General features: G+C 40.3%; 1 protein-coding gene and 1 non-coding gene across 2 annotated transcripts in view; one reads left to right on the plus strand and one right to left on the minus strand.

Annotated features, from left to right (window-relative positions):
* LOC126174576 (nucleolar complex protein 2 homolog) overlaps positions 1-15,421 on the minus strand; it is a 157,869-nt gene extending 142,448 nt beyond the window's left edge. Inside the window, exon 1 of the mRNA XM_049921046.1 lies at positions 15,062-15,421. Within this exon, the coding sequence (XP_049777003.1) occupies positions 15,062-15,320 (259 nt within the window). The 5' untranslated portion in view covers positions 15,321-15,421. The remainder of the gene's footprint in view (positions 1-15,061) is intronic.
* Trnat-ugu (transfer RNA threonine (anticodon UGU)) lies at positions 9,499-9,572 on the plus strand. Its single transcript has one exon. It is a non-coding gene; the product is annotated as a tRNA-Thr (tRNA).
* Positions 15,422-20,278: the final 4,857 nt, after the last annotated feature.

The raw sequence follows: 20,278 nt of genomic DNA on the forward strand, positions 1-20,278 counted from the left end.
TCCTATCCTGTACACTTGCTGCCTTCCTGCGAGCTGTCCCCCCACCCTTTGTTCCTGCCAAATTGGAGTACCAGGATTGTGTAGTCAGATGGTACTATATAACTGCATGCACACGCACACACACACACACACACACACACACACACACACACACACACACACACAGAGAGAGAGAGAGAGAGAGAGAGAGAGAGAGAGAGAGAGAGAGAGAGTTTTCTCATTCAAAAGCTAGTGAAGTTTTCAGTTTTGTTTGTGGTCTTCTATTGCTCCCTATGTGGCTAAACCTAATGCTGCAATAGCAGAGCACAATGTACTCTTTTCTTTGCAGTGTAGCTACGGATACAACTCAAACCAGTCCAATTACAAGGAGTTTCATCTCTTTGAGGAAACTTACTCTTCCCAGATAGGAGAAACTTGGCTTCAAAAATAGGAATACACCCATATGAGCCAATGTGTTTTCATATAGACAAGGTTCTGCATGGTCTGACAGTTCTAAGCCACAACTTCCTGCTTCACCTCCTTTACTGCAAATCATTACAGGTACACAAATATGCAACATGAAGTACCTTGCATGCATAACAATAAAATAGAAATTGATTCCAATAAGCAAAATATGTTCACAATGAGCATACTTTATGATTACATATGCATAAGAGAAAACCACTCAGTAGCTTTACCAATAACAATGATTGTGGTTTCTTGTATGTTACTAGTATTACAATCATCAGACTGAGACTGGTCACTTTTGTGTGTAATGTCAATAACACTTTTTGTATTTCTTGACAATTATACCTTGTTCAACACTGTAAATGAAATGTTTCCAAAAGGTACATATCCTGATTGGTTAACATTAGTAGCATCTTGCCTCACACAAACAGGAGAAAGAAACCCACCAGATAAATAAAGATGCAATACAGTAATATCAATTGACTTCTAATGTCTATCCCCGGCTGCTGCAACCACTCTTCCCCCCCTCCCCCCCCCCCCCCCGCCTCTTTTCAATTCTAGACAAACAGTTGCTCATCTGAAGTATGGTAGGTAGTAAAAGAGAAATGATTTGCTTGTTATAAGCCAGTACCTTACAGTTTCAGGATATAAAATGAATTCTTGTTTCTGTTTATCAGCATACTTATAACACCATCTTTGTTTTATTTTCAATAGATATAATATTGTCTTTCTTGAGTTCCCTTACTTTTATTTCCCAGAACTGTTCCTATCACTATATTTGTTATCTATGACTAAAACATTTTTTCTTTGTTTGATTACTTACCATCAAGTCTCTAACTAACATGGGTGTGGCAGTATGGTTGTGGTCTTAAGGTAATCAGTGCTCAAGTGTGTAGAGTCTCAACAAACAGCGTACGATTACTTCCTGTGTTTCCATTTATATATACATATAAGAGAATTGCATGTTTGCTACAACCAAATGAGTGGGTGAATTTATTATCACAATGGCCTCAGATTATGAAGAATAAAGGTCTACAAATAGATCTATAATCTGCAAACTACTGTGAAGTATATGGCATAGGGTATGTTCCATTGTACCAATTATGAGGGCTTCTTTCTGTTCTATTCACATAAGGATCACGGGAAGAATGATTGCTTAAATGCCTGTGTGTGTCATAATTAGTCTAATCTTGTCATCGCAAACCCCCTGAGAGTGACAAACATAGGGTTGTAATACATTCCTGTATTAATCAGTTGGTTCTGGAAACTTTATAAGCAGGTTTTCACACGATACTTTATGTCTATCTTCAAGCATCTTTGTGATACACTCCCATGGGTTAAAAAAACTTGTGACCATTTGTGTTCTCCTCCTTTGTATCCATTCAATACCCCTATTAGTCCTATCTGGTATGGGTCTCTCACACTTGAGCAATATTTTAGGATGGATTGACACAGAGCTTTGCATGCAGTCTTCTTTGTAGCATTTTGCCAATGCACAATCTGCTTTTTGCTTAGTCCAACCATTCTAATTTAGGATGTCCTAAATCATTTCGAGTAAAAACCAGGGTGGTTCCCTCAACAAACCTACAGCTGACCACCTGTACTCTTCTCGTTACAATGTGTGTATATTCTACATCTACATCTACATCCATACTCCGCAAGCCACCTGACGGTGTGTGGCGGAGGGTACCTTCAGTACCTCTATCGGTTCTACCTTCTATTCCAGTCTCGTATTGTTCGTGGACAGAAGGATTGTCGGTATGCCTCTGTGTGGGCTCTAATTTCTCCGAATTTATCCTCATGGTCTCTTCGCGAGATATACATAGGAGGGAGCAACATGCTGCTTGACTCCTTGGTGAAGGTATGTTCTTGAAACTTAAACAAAAGTCCGTACCGAGCTACTGAGTGTCTCTAATGCAGAGTCTTCCACTGGAGTTTATCTATCATTTACGTAACGCTTTCGCAATTACTAAATGATCCTGCAACGAAGCACGGTGCTCTCCATTGGATCTTCTCTATCTCTTCTATCAACCCTATCCGGTACGGATCCCACACTGCTGAGCAGTATTCAAGCAGTGGGCGAACAAGCGTACTGTAACCTACTTCCTTTGTTTTCGGATTGCATTTCCTTAGGATTCTTCCAATGAATCTCAGTCTGGCATCTGCTTTCCTGACGATCAACTTTATATGATCATTCCATTTTAAATCACTCCTAATGCGTACTCCTAGATAATTTATGGAATTAACTGCTTCCAGTTGCTGACCTGCTATATTGTAGCAAAATGATATGGGATCTTTCTTTCTATGTATTCGCAGCACATTACACTTGTCTACATTGAGATTCAATTGCCATTCCCTGCACCATGCGTCACTTCGCTGCATCAGTACAATTTTCCATTGTTACAACCTCTCGATATACCACAGCATCATCCGCAAAAAGCCTCAGTGAACTTCCGATGTCTTCCACAAGGTCATTTATGTATATTGTGAATAGCAACGGTACTAAGACACTCCCCTGCGGCACACCTGAAATCACTCTTACTTCGTAAGACTTCTCTCCATTGAGAATGACATGCGGCATTCTGTTATCTAGGAACTCTTGAATCCAATCACACAATTGGTCTGATAGTCCATATCCTCTTACTTTGTTCATTAAACGACTTTGGGGAACTGTATCGAACGCCTTGTGGAAGTCAAGAAACACGGCATCTACCTGTGAACCCGTGTCTATGGCCCTCTGAGTCTCGTGGACGAATAGCGCAAGCTGGGTTTCACACGACCGTCTTTTTCGAAACCCATGCTGATTCCTACAGAGTAGATTTCTAGTCTCCAGAAAAGTCATTATACTCTAACACAATACGTGTTCCAAAATTCTACAACTGATCGATGTTAGAGATATAGGTCTATAGTTCTGCACATCTGTTCGACGTCCCTTCTTGAAAACAGGGATGACCTGTGCCCTTCTCCAATCCTTAGGAACGCTACACTCTTCTAGAGACGTACGGTACACCGCGGCAAGAAGGGGGGCAAGTTTCTTCTCGTACTCTGTGTAAAATCGAACTGGTATCCTATCAGGTCCAGCGGCCTTTCCTCTTTTGAGCGATTTTAATTGTTTCTCTATCCCTCTGTCGTCTATTTCGATATCTACCATTTTGTCATCTGTGCGACGATCTAGAGAAGGAACTACAGTGCAGTCTTCCTCTGTGAAACAGCTTTGGAAAAAGACATTTAGAATTTCGGCCTTTAGTCTGTCATCCTCTGTTTCAGTGCCATTTTGGTCACAGAGTGTCTGGACATTTTGTTTTGATCCACCTACCGCTTTGACATAAGACCAAAATTTCTTAGGATTTTCTACCAAGACAGTACATAGAACTTTACTTTCGAATTCATTGAACGCCTCTCGCATGGCTCTCCTCACATTACATTTCGCTTCGCGTAATTTTTGTTTGTCTGCAAGGCGTTGGCTATGTTTATGTTTGCTGTGAAGTTCCCTTTGCTTCCATAGCAGTTTTCTAACTCGGTTGTTGTACCACAGTGACTCTTTTCCATCTCTTACAATCTTGCTTGTCACATACTCATCTAACGCATATTGTAAGATGGTTTTGAACTTTGTCCACTGATCCTCAACACTATCTGTACTTAAAACAAAACTTTTGTGTTGAGCTGTCAGGTACTCTGAAATCTGCTTTTTGTCACTTTTGCTAAACAGAAAAATCTTCCTACCTTTTTTAATATTTCTATTTATGGCTGAAATCATTGATGCAGTAACCGCTTTATGATCACTGATTCCCTGTTCTGCGTTAACTGCTTCAAATAGTTCGGGTCTGTTTTTCACCAGAAGGTCTAATATGTTATCGCCACGAGTCGGTTCTCTGTTTAACTGTGCAAGGCAGTTTTCAGATAAAGCACTTAAAAAAATTTAACTGGAATCTTTGTCCCTGCCACCCGTTATGAACGTTTGAGTCTCCCAGTCTATATCCGGCAAATTAAAATCTCCACCCAGAACTATAACATGGTGGGGAAACCTACTCAAAATATTTTCCAAATTATCCTTCAGGTGCTCAGCCACAACAGCTGCTGAGCCAGGGGGCCTATAGAGACATCCAATTACCATGTCTGAGCCTGCTTTAACCATGACCTTCACCCAAATTATTTCACATTTCGGATCTCCGTCAATTTCCTTCAATACTATTGCACTTCTTATTGCTATAAACATGCCTCCCCTTCATTGTCCATCCTGTCTCTGCAGTATACATTCCAATCTGAGTTTAGAATTTCGTTACTGTTTACATCTGGTTTCAGCCAACTTTCTGTACCTAGTACTATGTGGGCATTGTGACCGTTTATTAATGAGGGCAGTTCTGGTACCTTTCTATAGACGTTCCTGCAGTTTACTATTAGCACATTAATATTGTTATTCCCTGTTGCATTTTGCCTACTCCTACCTTGCCGTGTCTCAGGAGGCGTTTTGTCGGGCCTAGGGAGGGAATTCTCTAACCTAAAAAACCCACATGTGCACTCCACACGTACTCCGCTACCCTTGTAGCCACTTCCTGCATGTAGTGCACGCCTGACCTATTCAGGGGGACCCCACATTTCTCCACCTGATAGTGGAGGTCGAGAAATTTGCACCCCAGATCTCCGCAGAATCGTCTGAGCCTCTGGTTTAAGCCTTCTACTCGGCTCCAAACCAGAGGACCACGATCGGTTCTGGGAACGATACTACATATAGCTAGCTCAGATTCCACCCCATGAGCGAGGCTTTCTGCCTTCACCAACTCTGCCAACCGCCTGTACAAACTGAGGATGACCTCTGAACCCAGACAGCAAGAGTCATTGTTGCCAACATGAGCAACAATTTGCAGTCGGGTGCACCCAGTGCTCTCTATCGCCGCCGGCAGGGCCTCCTCCACATCTCGGATGAGACTCCCAGCAAGACAACAACTTTAGTTAAAACAAAGTAGAAAACAGATGTGTGTTGTTTCTGGGACCTTACATCAAGGCTGTGTGCATTGTCAACTATAACATCTGTATATGGGCAGGGCACATTATTTATTTATATTTTTTAATACAGGCCTACTTCCTCCCTCATGAACCCTCAGATTCCACAAAGGTGGGGAGGCTCACGTGCTCAACGATATAGACAGCAGTACCTTTGTGGTGGTGGTGGTGGTTAGTGTTTAACGTCCCGTCGACAACGAGGTCATTAGAGACGGAGTGCAAGCTCGGGTTAGGGAAGGATTGGGAAGGAAATCGGCCGTGCCCTTTCAAAGGAACCATCCCGGCATTTGCCTGAAACGATTTAGGGAAATCACGGAAAACCTAAATCAGGATGGCCGGAGACGGGATTGAACCGTCGTCCTCCCGAATGCGAGTCCAGTGTGCTAACCACTGCGCCACCTCACTCGGTAGTACCTTTGATGCAACCACAACAGAGGGGTATCTGCAGATGATTCACTGATCCAACCTCATAACATTAGAGACAATATGGCTTTGATGAGTTGGTACTGTGAATGATTGAAAGTAAGAAGAAACTGCAGCCATTATTTTTCCTGCATGCATTCTCTTGGGTAAGATATTCTGCATGTAAAAAAGAACTGTCAGATCTTCGGGAAAGGACAACTCAGAACTGGCACTCTACAGGTTGGATTGGCATGTTAGATACCTTAACTGGATTAGCTCTGAGAAGTTAAAAAGGGAAATGGGTAGACACACTAGGAACTAGTGAAGCACGATGGAGCAAAGAACAGAATTTCCAAGCAGGTGAGTGCAAGGTTATAACTACAAAATCAATGGGGATAATGCAGGAGTAGATCTATTAATGAATAAGAAAATAAATTTACAGGTAAACTACTATGAACAGCAAAGCAAATGCATTACCATGACCAAGATACACACGAAGCCACCAGCTACGATGGTAGTACTAGCTCCACAGATGATGATGATGATGATGATGATGATGATGATGAGACAGAAAGACTGTATAATTGGAGAAAAAAATTAGGCCTATTAGATAGTTAAGGGACATGAAATGAAAGTTTATTTATGACGAGGAATTGGTGTTCAACAGCAGGAAGAGAAAGAGTAGGAAAAACAGTGGAACACAGACTGGGGGGAGAGGTATGATACAGACAGCCATCTGGTAGAAATCCGCAGGGACATAATTCAATCATTGCTAACACTTAGTTTAAGAATCACATAAAAAGGTTGTAAATGTGAAAGAGAACTGGAGACACTGGAAGGTTTCTTAAAAGACAAAGATTTAAGAACCAGATTCTAACAGAAAAACATTTATAGGAACTCATAGGGACTACAATCATAACTTATTGGTAATGGACTGCAGGTTAAAATTATTTAAGAAATTGCAGAAATGTACAAAATCAAGGATACAGGACATGGATAAATTGAGAGAAATGGAGATTAATGAGAATTTCAGAGGGAACATTTGGCAGTGATTGACTGTAACGAACAAAAGCGGAACAATAGCACCCAAACTCGTAGCTTTGAAAGGTGAAATAGTGAACATATCAGAGGCTCAAATAAGTAGAGAGAGAATATCTAGTATGAAATCTTGGTTAACAATAAATTTATTGAATTTAACTGAAAAGTAGAAAAGTAGAAAACATAAAAATGCAGCAGATGAAGCAGGTGAAAGAGGATGCAATCATCTAAAAAATGAGCTTGAAAGAACATGCAAAATGGATAGAGGACAAATGAAAGGCTGTTGCATGCATGACTATGGGAAAGATAGACACTGCCTATAGGAAAATTAAATTGCCCATTGGAGGATACAGGAGCAAGTGTATGAACTAGAGCCCAGACAACAAACTAGTACTAAGCAAGGGAAATGAACAAGGAAAATGAAATTTACGGCAAAATTACAGAAAAAGAAGAGAAAGTAAATGAAGATATGATTTTGTGAGAAGAATCTGACAGAGCATTGTACAACCTAAGCTGAAATACGGCCTTGAAGTAGACGACAATCTATTAGAATTATTGAGTTCTGTGGGAAAGCCAGCCATGACAAAACTATTCCATCTGATGAGTAGGACATATGAGACAGACAAAATATCCCCAAACTTCAAAATTCCTATTTCAATGAAGGTAGGTACCAGCAGATGTGAATACTATTGAACTATCAGTTCAGTAAGTCATCATTTCAAAATACTGATATGAAGGCTGGAAAAACTGGTAAAAGTTGAGCTCAGGGAAGATTACTTTGAGTTCTGACGAAATATAGAACACACAAGGCAACACTGACCCTAAAACCTATCCCAGAAGCTTGACTGAAGAAAGGCAAACCTATGTTACAACATTCGTAAGTCTGCTGAAAACTTTTGACCATGGTAATTTGAACATACACTTTGAAATTCTGAAAAAAATAAGGATAAAATACAGAGAGTGAAAATTTATTTATTTCATGAACAGAAACCAGATTGCAAAATTTGTAAGACACAATGGACATCAGAGGGAAGCAGGGGTTGAGAAGGGAATGAGACAGAGTTGCAGCCTATCCCCAATTTTATTCAACCTGTACATCGGGCAAGTAGTACAGGAAACTAATGAGAAATCTGAGAAGGGGACTAAAATTTAGGGAGAAGAAATAAAAGCTCTGTGATTTGCCATGACAATGAAAGTGACTCAGAGGAGCAGCTGAATGGAATGGATACTTGCAGCTGAATAGAATGGACACAGTCTTGAAAAGGGATAATAATGACCATCAACAAAAATGGAAATGAGCGTTTGGCATCATTGGCCGGGAGGCCCCTTATGGGGCAGGTCTGGCCGCCTTGGTGCAGGTCTTATTACATTTGACACCACAACGGGCGACCTGCGTGCCGGATGGGGATCAAATAATGATGAAGACAACACAACACGCAGTCCCTGAGCGGAGAAAATCCCCAACTCAGCAGGGAATCGAACCCGGGCCCTGTCACACTGACCACTCAGCTATTGGGGCAGACATAAATAAAACAATGACAATAGAAAGTAGTCAAGTTATCAGGCAATGCTGAGAGAATCAGGTTGGGAAATGACACTAGTGGTAGTTGATCAGTTTAACTATTTTGGAGATTTGTAGGACTTGCCTTGATAGGTCAAGGGTGCACAAAACAAAGGAAGCAGCTACTCAGGTAGTAGAGTGCTTGTGGTGTCCACATGAGGGTTTTTTAGGCTAGACAGTAGTTTGAGGAACACTTACCAGTCGATGCACAGCAAGAGAAATCAGACAGTGGTCAGAGTAAAGACACTGCCACTGCAAAAATTTTATCAGTAAACTGTCAAAGTATTCATAATAAAGTTCCTGAACATACTGCCCTCCAGGAAAGTTCTCATGCTCAAATTATTCTTGAGACCGAGAGCTGGCTGAAACCTGAAGTGGAAAGCTCAGAGATATTTAGCAAAGTGTGGAACTTATACCAGAAAGACAGATTGGAAGCCATAGGATGGGATTGTTCATGGCAGTTGACAAAAATATTGTATCTACTTGTGGTCGAAGTGACAGTGAAGTTACCTGGTTACGTATAACAGGTCTAGGTGAAACTAAGTTTATTGTTGGATGTTTTTACTGGCTACCAGACCCTACTGTAAAAGTTCTATAGTCATTCAAAAAAAATCTGTGGTCAGTAGTGCAAAAACACCCAGATCGTGCAATACTAGTTGGAGGAGAAGACTGGGATGTCTACGGGTTCTTTGTGGGAAGTACAGACAAACAGTCAAGTGAGATACTTTTGAACATGTTTTCTGAATAAATGTCTTGAGCAGCCAGCTCAGCAGCCCACAAACAATGGAAATTTCTTTAATCCTGTAGCTGCAAATAGGCCGGACCTTGTTGACAATGTCTGTATTGAAACGGGGATCAGTGATCATGATGTTATTGTGGCAACAAAGGTTATGGAATTTAATAAATTGCCAAAGCGTGCGCGAGTAATGAGTGGATGGGCAAATGTCTATATGGTACTTTACATATGTAGAATTGTGGACAGTTGGGAGTGTGAGTCTCACGGGAAGCGTGCAAGGGATAAGTCCCTGCAGTCGCGCTATTCATCTGTGTCCTCGGTGGCTCAGATGGATAGAGCGTCTGCCATGTAAGCAGGAGATCCCGGGTTCGAGTCCCGGTTGGGGCACACATTTTCAGCTGTCCACATCGAGGTATATCAACAACACCTGTCGGCAGCTGAGGGTTTCAGTTAGTTAGTCATCATTTATTCCAGGGAAAAGCTGCACGGTCATCAGCAGTATCTGTTCTTTCATGAACAGTTACTGTCTTCATATATATAGTTAAAAGGCTACCCAGCCATTGACCTCCGTCTGTGCGAATGCGCACACGTTGCCCAAACTCTTACGGGAATCGCCAAAGCGTGCGCAAGTAATGAGTGGATGGGCAAATGTCTATAAGGTACTTTACATATGTAGAATTGTGGACAGTTAGGAGTGTGAGTCTCACGGGAAGCGTGCAAGGGATAACTCCCTGCAGTCGCGCTATTCATCTGTGTCCTCGGTGGCTCAGATGGATAGAGCGTCTGCCATGTAAGCAGGAGTTCCCGGGTTCGAGTCCCAGTCGGGGCACACATTTTCAGCTGTCCACATCGAGGTATATCAACAACACATGTCGGCAGCTGAGGGTTTCAGTTAGTTAGTCATCATTTAATAAATCAGTCAAGAAGACTAGGAGAGTGTTTCTGCTAGAAAGAGCAGATAAGCAGTTGTTAGCATATCATTCAGACAGTATAAAGTCAAATCACTTAAGTTCCAGTAAAATGGGTGTAGAGGAATTATGGACAAAGTCTACACAGATTACAAATTGTGGTCTGGGGAGTTACGCACCTAGCAAGTGGATATAGGATGGAAAAGACCCATAATGGTTTCATAACGAAATCGGAAGATGTGAGGAAGCAGAGCTGTTGCACTCTCGGTTCAAAAGAGAACACACAAGTGACGACAAGCAAAGGTTAGTAGAGATTCATGCATCTGTTAAAAGATATAGGCCTATACGCGAAGCATATAACTACTGCTGTCATACCTTAGCAAAAGATCTGGCAGAGAACCCGAGGAAATTCTAGTCCTATGTAAAATTGCTATGTAGGTCTAAGGTTTCCATTCAGTCCCTTGTTGACCAGTCTGGTGTGGCAGTTGAAGACGACAAATCGAAAGCTAAAGTTTTAAATTTCACATGCAAGAAATTGTTCACACAGGAGAATCTTGCAAAAATACTGTCATTTGATCTTCGGACAAGCTACCACATGGACCACATAGTAATAAGCATCCCTGGCATAGAGAAACAACTGAAAGATTTGAAAGCAAATAAATTATCAGGTCTGCATGGAAACCCAACTCAATTTTACAAAGAGTACTCTACAGCATTGGCTCTTACATATACTGCGTTTATCACAAATCTCTCACCCAGCACAATGCCCTGGGTGATTGGAAAAAAGTACAGGTGATTCCAGTAAATAAGAAGGATAAATGAACGGACCTCCAAAATTACAGACCAATATCCCTAACTTACGTTTGCTGCAGAATCCTTGAACATATTCTCAGTTCAAATGTAATAAAACTTTCTTCAGACTGAGAAGCTTATGTCCATGAATCAGCATGGCTTTAGAAAGCATCACTAGTGTGGTACACAGCTCACCCATTTATCACACGATATACTGTGAACTATGGATGAAGGTCAACAAGCAGATTCCGGGATTACACAAGTGTCCGATTCCACCCATCTGCTTTGACCCATGATGTCACCAATATGGCGGAAATGATCATTCTCAACATCTCCAATATGGCGCCTATGACATCATTACATAAATACGACAACGAACACTAAAATACATATAAAACAAACACCTCTCCCTCCAAACTAACGGGAACAGCACATGAATTTGGGGTTTTTTGGGTGGGGGCAAACTAAATATAAACACACACACACACACACACACACACACACACACACACACACAAAAAAAAAAAAATCCCAAACCACGCAAAACGATGACATCAAAACACCACAAAATTCCCAAATTGTGCTACACTTACAATATCAAAAGGAATTGGTCACTTCCCTTCACCTACATAGCTCAACCGCAATTGTCGATACCACAAAATTAAAAGCAACTACCACAAAACCAACGCCTAAAACAGCAAAAATTGGAATCTGACACTTCCATTGACCAGTATAGTTCAACAGCAGCTCCCGATACCAAAACACACATAGCTACGACACATTGGAATCGGGAACTTCCCTTGACCTATACAGGTCAACAGCAGCTCACGATACCAAAACACAGCTATAGCAACACATTGGAATCCGACACTTCCCTTGACCTATATAGGTGAACGGCAGCTCATGATACCAAAAAACATATCTACAGTGACACATTGGAATTGGTCACTTCCCATGATCTATATAGCTTAAATACAACTCACGATACCAAAAAAATCAAAATCGAGTATTTCCCCTACGATACATAAATCCACCACAAGTGCCGATACCGAAACATCAACCACCAACACATGCAGTAAATAACACTGACTCAACAATAATCCACGCCAATCTCCCCCCCCCCCCCCCCCCACACACACACACACAAAATCCAACTCACATATTCTGCTTGCATACGCTGCATTTCACCATCTCCACCACAGGCCCAAAAAGTTGCAGAAACTTAATGACAGACAACATGTCGTCCCCCATTTCAGCCTGCAGACGTGCACTATTAAGCTTAGAAGTCATATCCATACCTAACAAGAGAAGCCAAAAATTGTATTAAATGACTTGCCGTGCGACAAACAGCAAACCAATAACACCAAACGACACCGCAATAACACAAACACAACGAAAACTTAATTCTTAACTCACTGAAACTAATTTCAGTTCTTCTATAACAGTCACGACCGATAAATGCACACTTCAACCCCCAACACCCAAATGAACCCAATACACCACATAACATGCAGACCCTACACACACAACCAGAGGACACCTCCAACCGCAACAAGATGACATCTACAAACACAACATACTCGTAATCTAAACTCAGTGCTGTCATGACATCACACACCACAACACCCTTACGTAACGGGTCAAAGCCGATGGGTAGGATCAGATGCCTCCGCTGACCCCAGATTCCATATGTCTAGATTTCTGGAAAGTGACACAGTGCCATATTGCAGGTATGAGCTACGGAATACATTCACAGATATGCAAGTGGCTAGAAGACCTCTTACATAATAGAACCCAGTACGTTTTCCTCAATGGGGAATGTTCATAAGAGACAATAGTATCAGGAGAACCCCAGGGAACTGTGATAGGACCTCTGTTGTTCTCTATAAGCATAAATGATTTGGTGATGGTGGCAGCAACCTGTTGTTGTTTGCTGATGATGATGTGGTATACCGTAAGGTGTCGAAGTTGAGTGACTGTAGGAAGATAAAAGACAACTTAGACAAAATTTCTAGTTGGTGTGATGAACCACACCAAGCTCTAAATGTGGAAATATGGAAGTTAATTAGGATGAGCAGGAAGAACAAACCTGTAATTCACACTTACATTATTACTAGTGTCCTGTTTGACATAGTCAGGTAATTTAAATATATGTGCATAACATTGCAAAGTGATATGGAATAGAATGTGGTAGTATAGATGAATGGTCAACTTTGGTTTATTGGGAGAATTTTAGGAAAGGGTGTTTCCTCCATAAAGGAGACCATTGGTGCACCCTATTCCTCAATACTTCGAGTGTTTGGGATTCGTACCAGGTTTCATTGAAGGAAGTTATTGAAGCAATTCAGAGGCGGGCTGCTAGATTTGTTTCTGATAGGTTCAAACAACATGTGTTACGGAGATCCTTCAGGGATTCAAATGGGAATACACAGAGGGAAGACAACTTTCTTTTCGATAAACACTAATCATAAAATTTAGAGAACCAGTACTTGCAGCTGACTGCCGAATGATTCTACTGTTGCCAACATACATTATGCTTAACGGTCAGGAAGATAAGATTCAAGAAATTAGGACTTATATGGAGGGATAGATGCAGCTGTTTTTCCCTCTATCTATTTGCGACAGGAACAGGGAAGGAAATGACTACCAGTGGTACAGAGTACCATGCACCGTATGGTGGCTTGCAGAGTATCTATGTAATGTAGAAATAGACTGATGTTGGCCATAGTCGAGAGGACATAAAATTGAGACTGGCAATAACTAGAAAATGATTTCTAAAAAACATGTATTTGTAATCTAACATATATTTATGTATTAGGAAGTCCTTCCTGAAGGGATTTGTCTTAGAGTGCAGCACTGTATGAAGTTAGTAGTTATGCAGAGATGAAGAGACCAGCAGGGATAACTGCAGCGACCTGGTCTTTATACTTATGGCCACCACTATCAACACACAAAACATTGTCTACAATGTGGGTTAAAGGAAAAATACAGTGCATTAAATTGTGATTATGCAACCTGGTCATCCAGGTTGAGTGGTGGGGCAGCTAACTAGTAACTATCATAAAAATTACTGACTTTCAGCCCTCGAATTTGTCTCAAAAGACCAGAAGCTAATCAAAATATGATAATAAATACACAAGTGGCGACGCAATTAGCTGGAGAAGTAACAACTGGCACTAATAGGTTCACAGTTTCTTTCAGTAGAAATTGAAAGGAATGAAAGATAAATGATATCTTATTGCAGTCAACTACAAATTCACAGTTACGAGCAAACGGTGGAGACTAGCTTTCAATCTCTTTGAAGTATCAAACGACTTTAGAAATTAGATTAACAGCTTATGATATATGGAAATGAAGTCCCATGCTTCTTTACAGAGCGTAGGGGAACGATGCGGGAGACCCGCACCGCCTTACTAGGCAAGGTCCTAATGGAGGTGGTTTGCCGTTGCCTTCCTCCGACCGTAATGGGGATAAATGATGATGATGATGATGATGATGATGATGATGATGATGAAGACGACAACAACAACACCCAGTCATCTCGAGGCAGGAAAAATCCCTGACCCCGCCGGGAATCGAACCCGGGACCCCGTGCTCGGGAAGCGAGAAATATATACCAGTACAGAAAATGTAGGATACTCGAATATGGCTTCTTTTGTTGGACTTCATAATTTCGCTGAACTACTTCACTAATACAAAGTCTGTCGATACCTTACAGGTATAATTTCCCAATCAGAGAATATCTGGAAAGTCAATCTCGCTAGTAAAGTATTTACACATCACTTGGTTTACGAGACCCTTTGATGGTTATCATTCGAAAATGGAAGACGCATAAGCAACTACAAACTACATTCAGAAACATGTTAGGCACACATATCGGCCACTTGCAGCTTGCAGACACCTTGCCATACAAACAGCTTCATATCCACACAATGTAAATCCACAGTTGCTGCACCGCTATCTGAAAGGACTATACAATTTTTTACACTGTGAAAAACATCTCATCGCATTGTCACACAGTCTAGAAAGCTTAAGATGCAATCCGTTTTAGCTTTACATCACATACCAGATAGCAAAATATAAATAAATTTACGCAAAAATCTTGGGTTCTACACCAGTCTCTTATCTCATCAAGTAATAATTAAAAATCTAGGGGCTATTTCACAGATTACGAACCATTGTTAGAAAACCTAGGTCTGGCGAAGCCCTTTGGACTTGCATTCTTTGTAGACGTTGCTTTCTTCTTCACATATTTCTCTCTCATTTCGGAAATCGCTTCTTCTGCTGCACTGTCACTTTCTCTCTCAAAATTTTTCACTTTAATATTTGTTTGCGGCCGAAAAACGCCAGATTTCTTCTTTTTGGTCCTCAAATTGGATTTCTTGACAGTGGATAACCGGTTCGTTATTGGTTTGCCTTTCGATTTTATCTTCATTTTTTATGCTGTCACATACACTACTAAAACACAAACTTAACCTCAATAACCGCGTGGCCACGGACACAACACATAACAACAAACAACACGCTCCTTATCACAGAGAATAAGCACTAGACCTGGCCACTGTTTCTATGTTTCGATACAGTGTATCGATACGTGGAACTGTTTCAGTGTTTCGGAACGGTTGTGGTTCACTGTTTCGAAACAGCGGTGTTTCATTCCGCCCCTGTCTCGGCCCAGATTCGATCTCGAGCTAGAAACAGAAACTGTATCGTTGTTTCAAAATAAGGCTGTTTCAGTCCATCTGTGCCTGGAACGGACTAATTGTATCGAAACAATGATGTTTCATTCCACTCTGTGTCGGACGAGATTCGGGCTCGGCACAGGTACTGAAACACAACATACCACTTCATGAAACTCTTTCAAGAGTGTCGAAATCTTTTTGACAAGCAATAGCATGAACCTTAAGATATCCGAAAATTAAGCTTCGTTTCTAGCTGACTGTCCTGTTTCGAAATGGCGTAACATCTGCTTTATAAACACTAACCAAATAATAAAACAACGCATACTATTCAAATTTAAAATAATAAATATGTGAAAATTATTCAGTTAAATTACACTTTTTTTTATAACAGACGCTTCTCTGTTCATGTACAGTAATCATATTAAGAAACGCAAGTAAGCCTACAACATTTTGAATAAAAAAAGGCGTAGAGTGACAGTTATTAGACATATACATAAATTTGATATAGGTATAATTGCAAGCAATCTGTTTGACAAATCACTGATAGTGTAATGGTGTACGGGAAGGGCACGGTTCTAAACACCTTGAAAGACAAAAATTTTTTCTGTTATATTTTGTTATTTATTCGAATTATTTGGCGTTATTTGTGAGTCTGTAGTCACTGTGCCTATTATCCACAATGATTCCCTTTGTCTAGATGGAAATTATCAGGATGGGTATATTACCGATACTATCGGAATGTGGGACTCCCAGTAGAATATCCATTGTTTCTGCAGTTTGTTCCCACCTCCAGTTCCGTTCGTGGTGGTTCTTATGTCTTCAGCTACCCTTTTGTATTATTCTTCGGTATTATTCTTTACGTCAAGAAAGATCAAGTTACCGTTAAATTGAGCGTGGCCCAAATTCCGCAGATTGAAAGACTTATGCGTCGAGAAAACTATGCATCGTGAAAATTTGCAGTAGAAGCGTATTTATGTTTGGACGAAACTGCCAAGACGCTTGAGTGATAGTTTCATACTTTCTGCGACATGATTAGCGCTGTCGCACCTCATTTGTGTTTATATGGACATACTTATACAGTAGACATTCAAGATGATAAAATGTGTTGGTTTATTACATTACAAAACACAAACTGTTTCACTGTTTCGAAACAGCGTATCGGAACATTACATTGTACTGTTTCATTTGTTTCGAAACAGTTACGTGTTTCAGTTTGCCCATCTCTAATAAGCACTAAGCAGTGCAGCCAAGTCATACCAAGGAGATCTCCTTGAGTGATACAAAATATATATCCCTTTCATAATCACATCTTTGGACTGATGTATGAAAAATATCAGAAACGATAAAAAAAATAACAAGCAAAGAGGAGTACGTCAGAATTAAACTTATTTATGTTGGAATTGTGTGAACAATATATTTCGTGTGAGACAGCGGCTAAGTGCATCATGTGAAATATAATAGGCCTCTCTGGTGCTATTGTAAGCTCCGAATTTTGTGTGTATAATAATTTTCCTTGGTTTTTGTGTTCGATGTAATTTACCTAGAAGTGCAAATATAGTTACTGGCACTAAATGTCTTTTATTCACTATTACTTATTCAACTGTGTCGACTCTAATAGGTTATGGGACCAGCGATGCATTTGGAATAAGTATAAGGGTCCAAATAGTACACTTGCGTCAAGTATGAGTTATCCTTACAACACTAACGCAACCCTTTTGTATTATTCTTCGGTATTATTCTTTACGTCAAGAAAGATCAAGTTACCATTAAATTGAGCGCGGCCCAAATTCCGCAGATTGAAAGACTTATGCGTCGAGAAAACTATGCATCGTGAAAATTTGCAGTAGAAGCGTATTTATGTTTGGACGACCTATGGGGTGTGGTGGATGGGACAATGAAATCCACAGATCAGAATCCACAGATCAGAATTATTCAAGTAAGGATAGGGATGCAAAATCACGTTGAAAAAGCCTGGGACCAATTACGAAGTGCATTTCAGGATGGAGGTCGTACAAGGAAAGTAGGATTATTATGTGAGCTAATTACCACTCAGCTGGACAAATGCGAGTGTAGACGAATACGTCAATAAAATAACAGCCACGTCGAACCGACTGAGAAACATTGGGTTTGAGATCGTTGACGAATGGATAGGAACACCACTGTTGGCAGGACTGCCTGAAAGGTATGCGCCTATGATTATGGGGCTGGGAAGATCAGGTATACTGATCATGGGCGACAGCGTTAAAGTGAAAATCCTACAAGATGTAGAGTACTTCAAGCAGTCACATATTGAAGAAGGAGGCTGCAACTGCTCTTTATTCAAAAAAGAAAAAGAAGAATTCAGTGAGGTGCTATAGATGTCAAAAAAGGGACATATTGCATCTTGGTGCGGACAAAAAATAAACCCACGGTCAGACATACAGCAAAAGGGGTATGTTGTTGATAGCACAGAGAGGGGACCAATAATAAAGGTAGGGCACTCTCCTGTTTTTACTATTTTGGAGATGTGGATAATAGCCAACTGGAATGGATTTTAGACTCAGGTGCATCTGTGCATATTGTTAAAGACAAATCTCTTCTTTATGAAGTTAAAGATAAGACTCATATGGGAATATTTACTGTTTGCAGCAAGCTCCAATGTCATTTGGCTGGGAAACTAGATCTATATTTAAGTGTAAAAGGGGAATCTGATATGGTTACAACACATGATGTTCATTATGTAAAAAAACGTTGCGAGTAGCCTACTGGCTGTAGGGGAAATTCTCAAGAAGGGAAATACAGTCACTTTTGACATGCACGGAGCAAGAGTAATCAACAAAGATGGTAAAGTTATAGCTACAGCAAGTAACTAAAGGGGTACTTTTAGTTGGATACCACTGACAGTAAATATAGAAATGTTAGTCGTTTAGTATACTCAACGGAAGGTTTTTTTTGCCACCACAGACTTGCACACCTAAATAAAGAGTATGACTTTAATAAGGGATACGGCAAAGGGAATACAGAATTACAGTGTATCCCAGGACCCTTGTAAGATACGCATAAAAGGAAATCAAGCAAGGCTACCTTTTACGACTAGTAAAAGTAAATCTGCAGAGGTCTAATAGTTAATACATACAGATGTACGTGGCCCACTGAAGTGCGAATCCTTAGATGGGAGTTATTATTTTCGAAAGTTTATTGATGAATATTCACGATTATTTTCTTAGTTCCAAAGACCAAGTGAGTGACACTTTTGAGAAATATCTAACTTGGTCGAAAGGTAGATGGGAAAGATGATTAAGATCATCAGGTCTGATAACGAGAAAGAATATATTAACCAGACATTGAAAACATGTCTGGCAAAAATGGGAATCAGGCACCAGACTACCATAAGGTACAGCCCATCTACAAATGGGGTTGCCAAGAGGGCTAATAGGACCATTGCTGAAAAAGCAAGGAGCATGATAACTGATGCTGGATTATCAAAAGATTTTTAGGCAGAGGAGGTGTCAACAGCTGTATATTTGAACAATGGATACCCTACAAAAGCATTATGGAATAGAACGACCTACGAGATATTGGTAAGAAGGAAACCTGACCTAAACAAAAGAAGGATTTTTGGGTGTGATTCAGTGGCGCACACTCCAAAACAGCTGAGAGGAAAATGGAAATTAAAAGCTAAAAAGTAGATTTTTGTAGGCTATTGTGAGAATTCAAAGGGCTACCAACTAATGGATCCATTGGATAAAAGGATAATTACAGGCAGAGATGTAGTATTCTTTAGAAAGGACTCTGAAGAGGGCAAGACTAGTAAGGTAACTGCACCTAGTTCCATGAGTAAAACCTTATGTGAAGAAAGAGAAAGTGAAGAACAGGAAGAAGACAGTCAAAGGTAATTGGAGACTATTTATGATGACAATGACTTTGAAGACAAACAAAATGAAGAGAACAATAAAAGGCGTTCTTCTCACGTACCAAAATCGAAAGAATATCCCGATTTTCAGATGCATGCAGCCCAGTCTTTTAAAGATGAGTCAGCAACAGCAGAAGAAGCAATGAGCGGCCTAAACTCTCAAGAGTGGAAAGAAGCGATGGAGAGGGAATAGGAATTATTTTCTCAGAATGAAACCTTTGAATGGGTAAATATGCAAACAGATAAGAAACCATTATAGGCAAGACGGGTATTCACTTTGAAAAGCCCCCAAAATTCATCACCAAGGTACAAAGCACGACTTGTAATAAAAGGATATTCGCAAAAACAAGGGGTAGATTACAAAGAAACTTTTTCACTTGTAGTCAAGTATGTGTCATTGAGATATCTTTTAGCCTTAGCAGCAAAATAAAATCTAACAATTCATCATATGGATGTAAAAACAGGATATTGAAATGGGTAATTGGAGTAGGAGACGTATGTCATTTCACCAAGAGAAATCATGAAAACGAGATCAGAAAGTGAAAAGATTTGGCGTTTGCGAAAAAGTATTTATGGACCTAAACAGAGTGGACATTGCTGGAATCGATGTCTACATAAAACTCTAATAAATATGAATATGAAGCAATCTAAGAAAGATCCCAGTATATACTATAAAAGGGGAAGAGAAGTGACAATAATAATGGCAATATGGGTGGACAACTTCTTTATTTTGACTGAAAACAAAAGCCAAATGAGAATTTTTAAGAAACAGTTGCAAACCAAGTTTAAGGTGCTAGATTTGGGAGAAGTTAAACGTTA

The sequence above is a fragment of the Schistocerca cancellata genome, chromosome 1 (genome assembly GCF_023864275.1).
Source record: "Schistocerca cancellata isolate TAMUIC-IGC-003103 chromosome 1, iqSchCanc2.1, whole genome shotgun sequence".
Taxonomy (NCBI): Eukaryota; Metazoa; Arthropoda; class Insecta; order Orthoptera; family Acrididae; genus Schistocerca; species Schistocerca cancellata.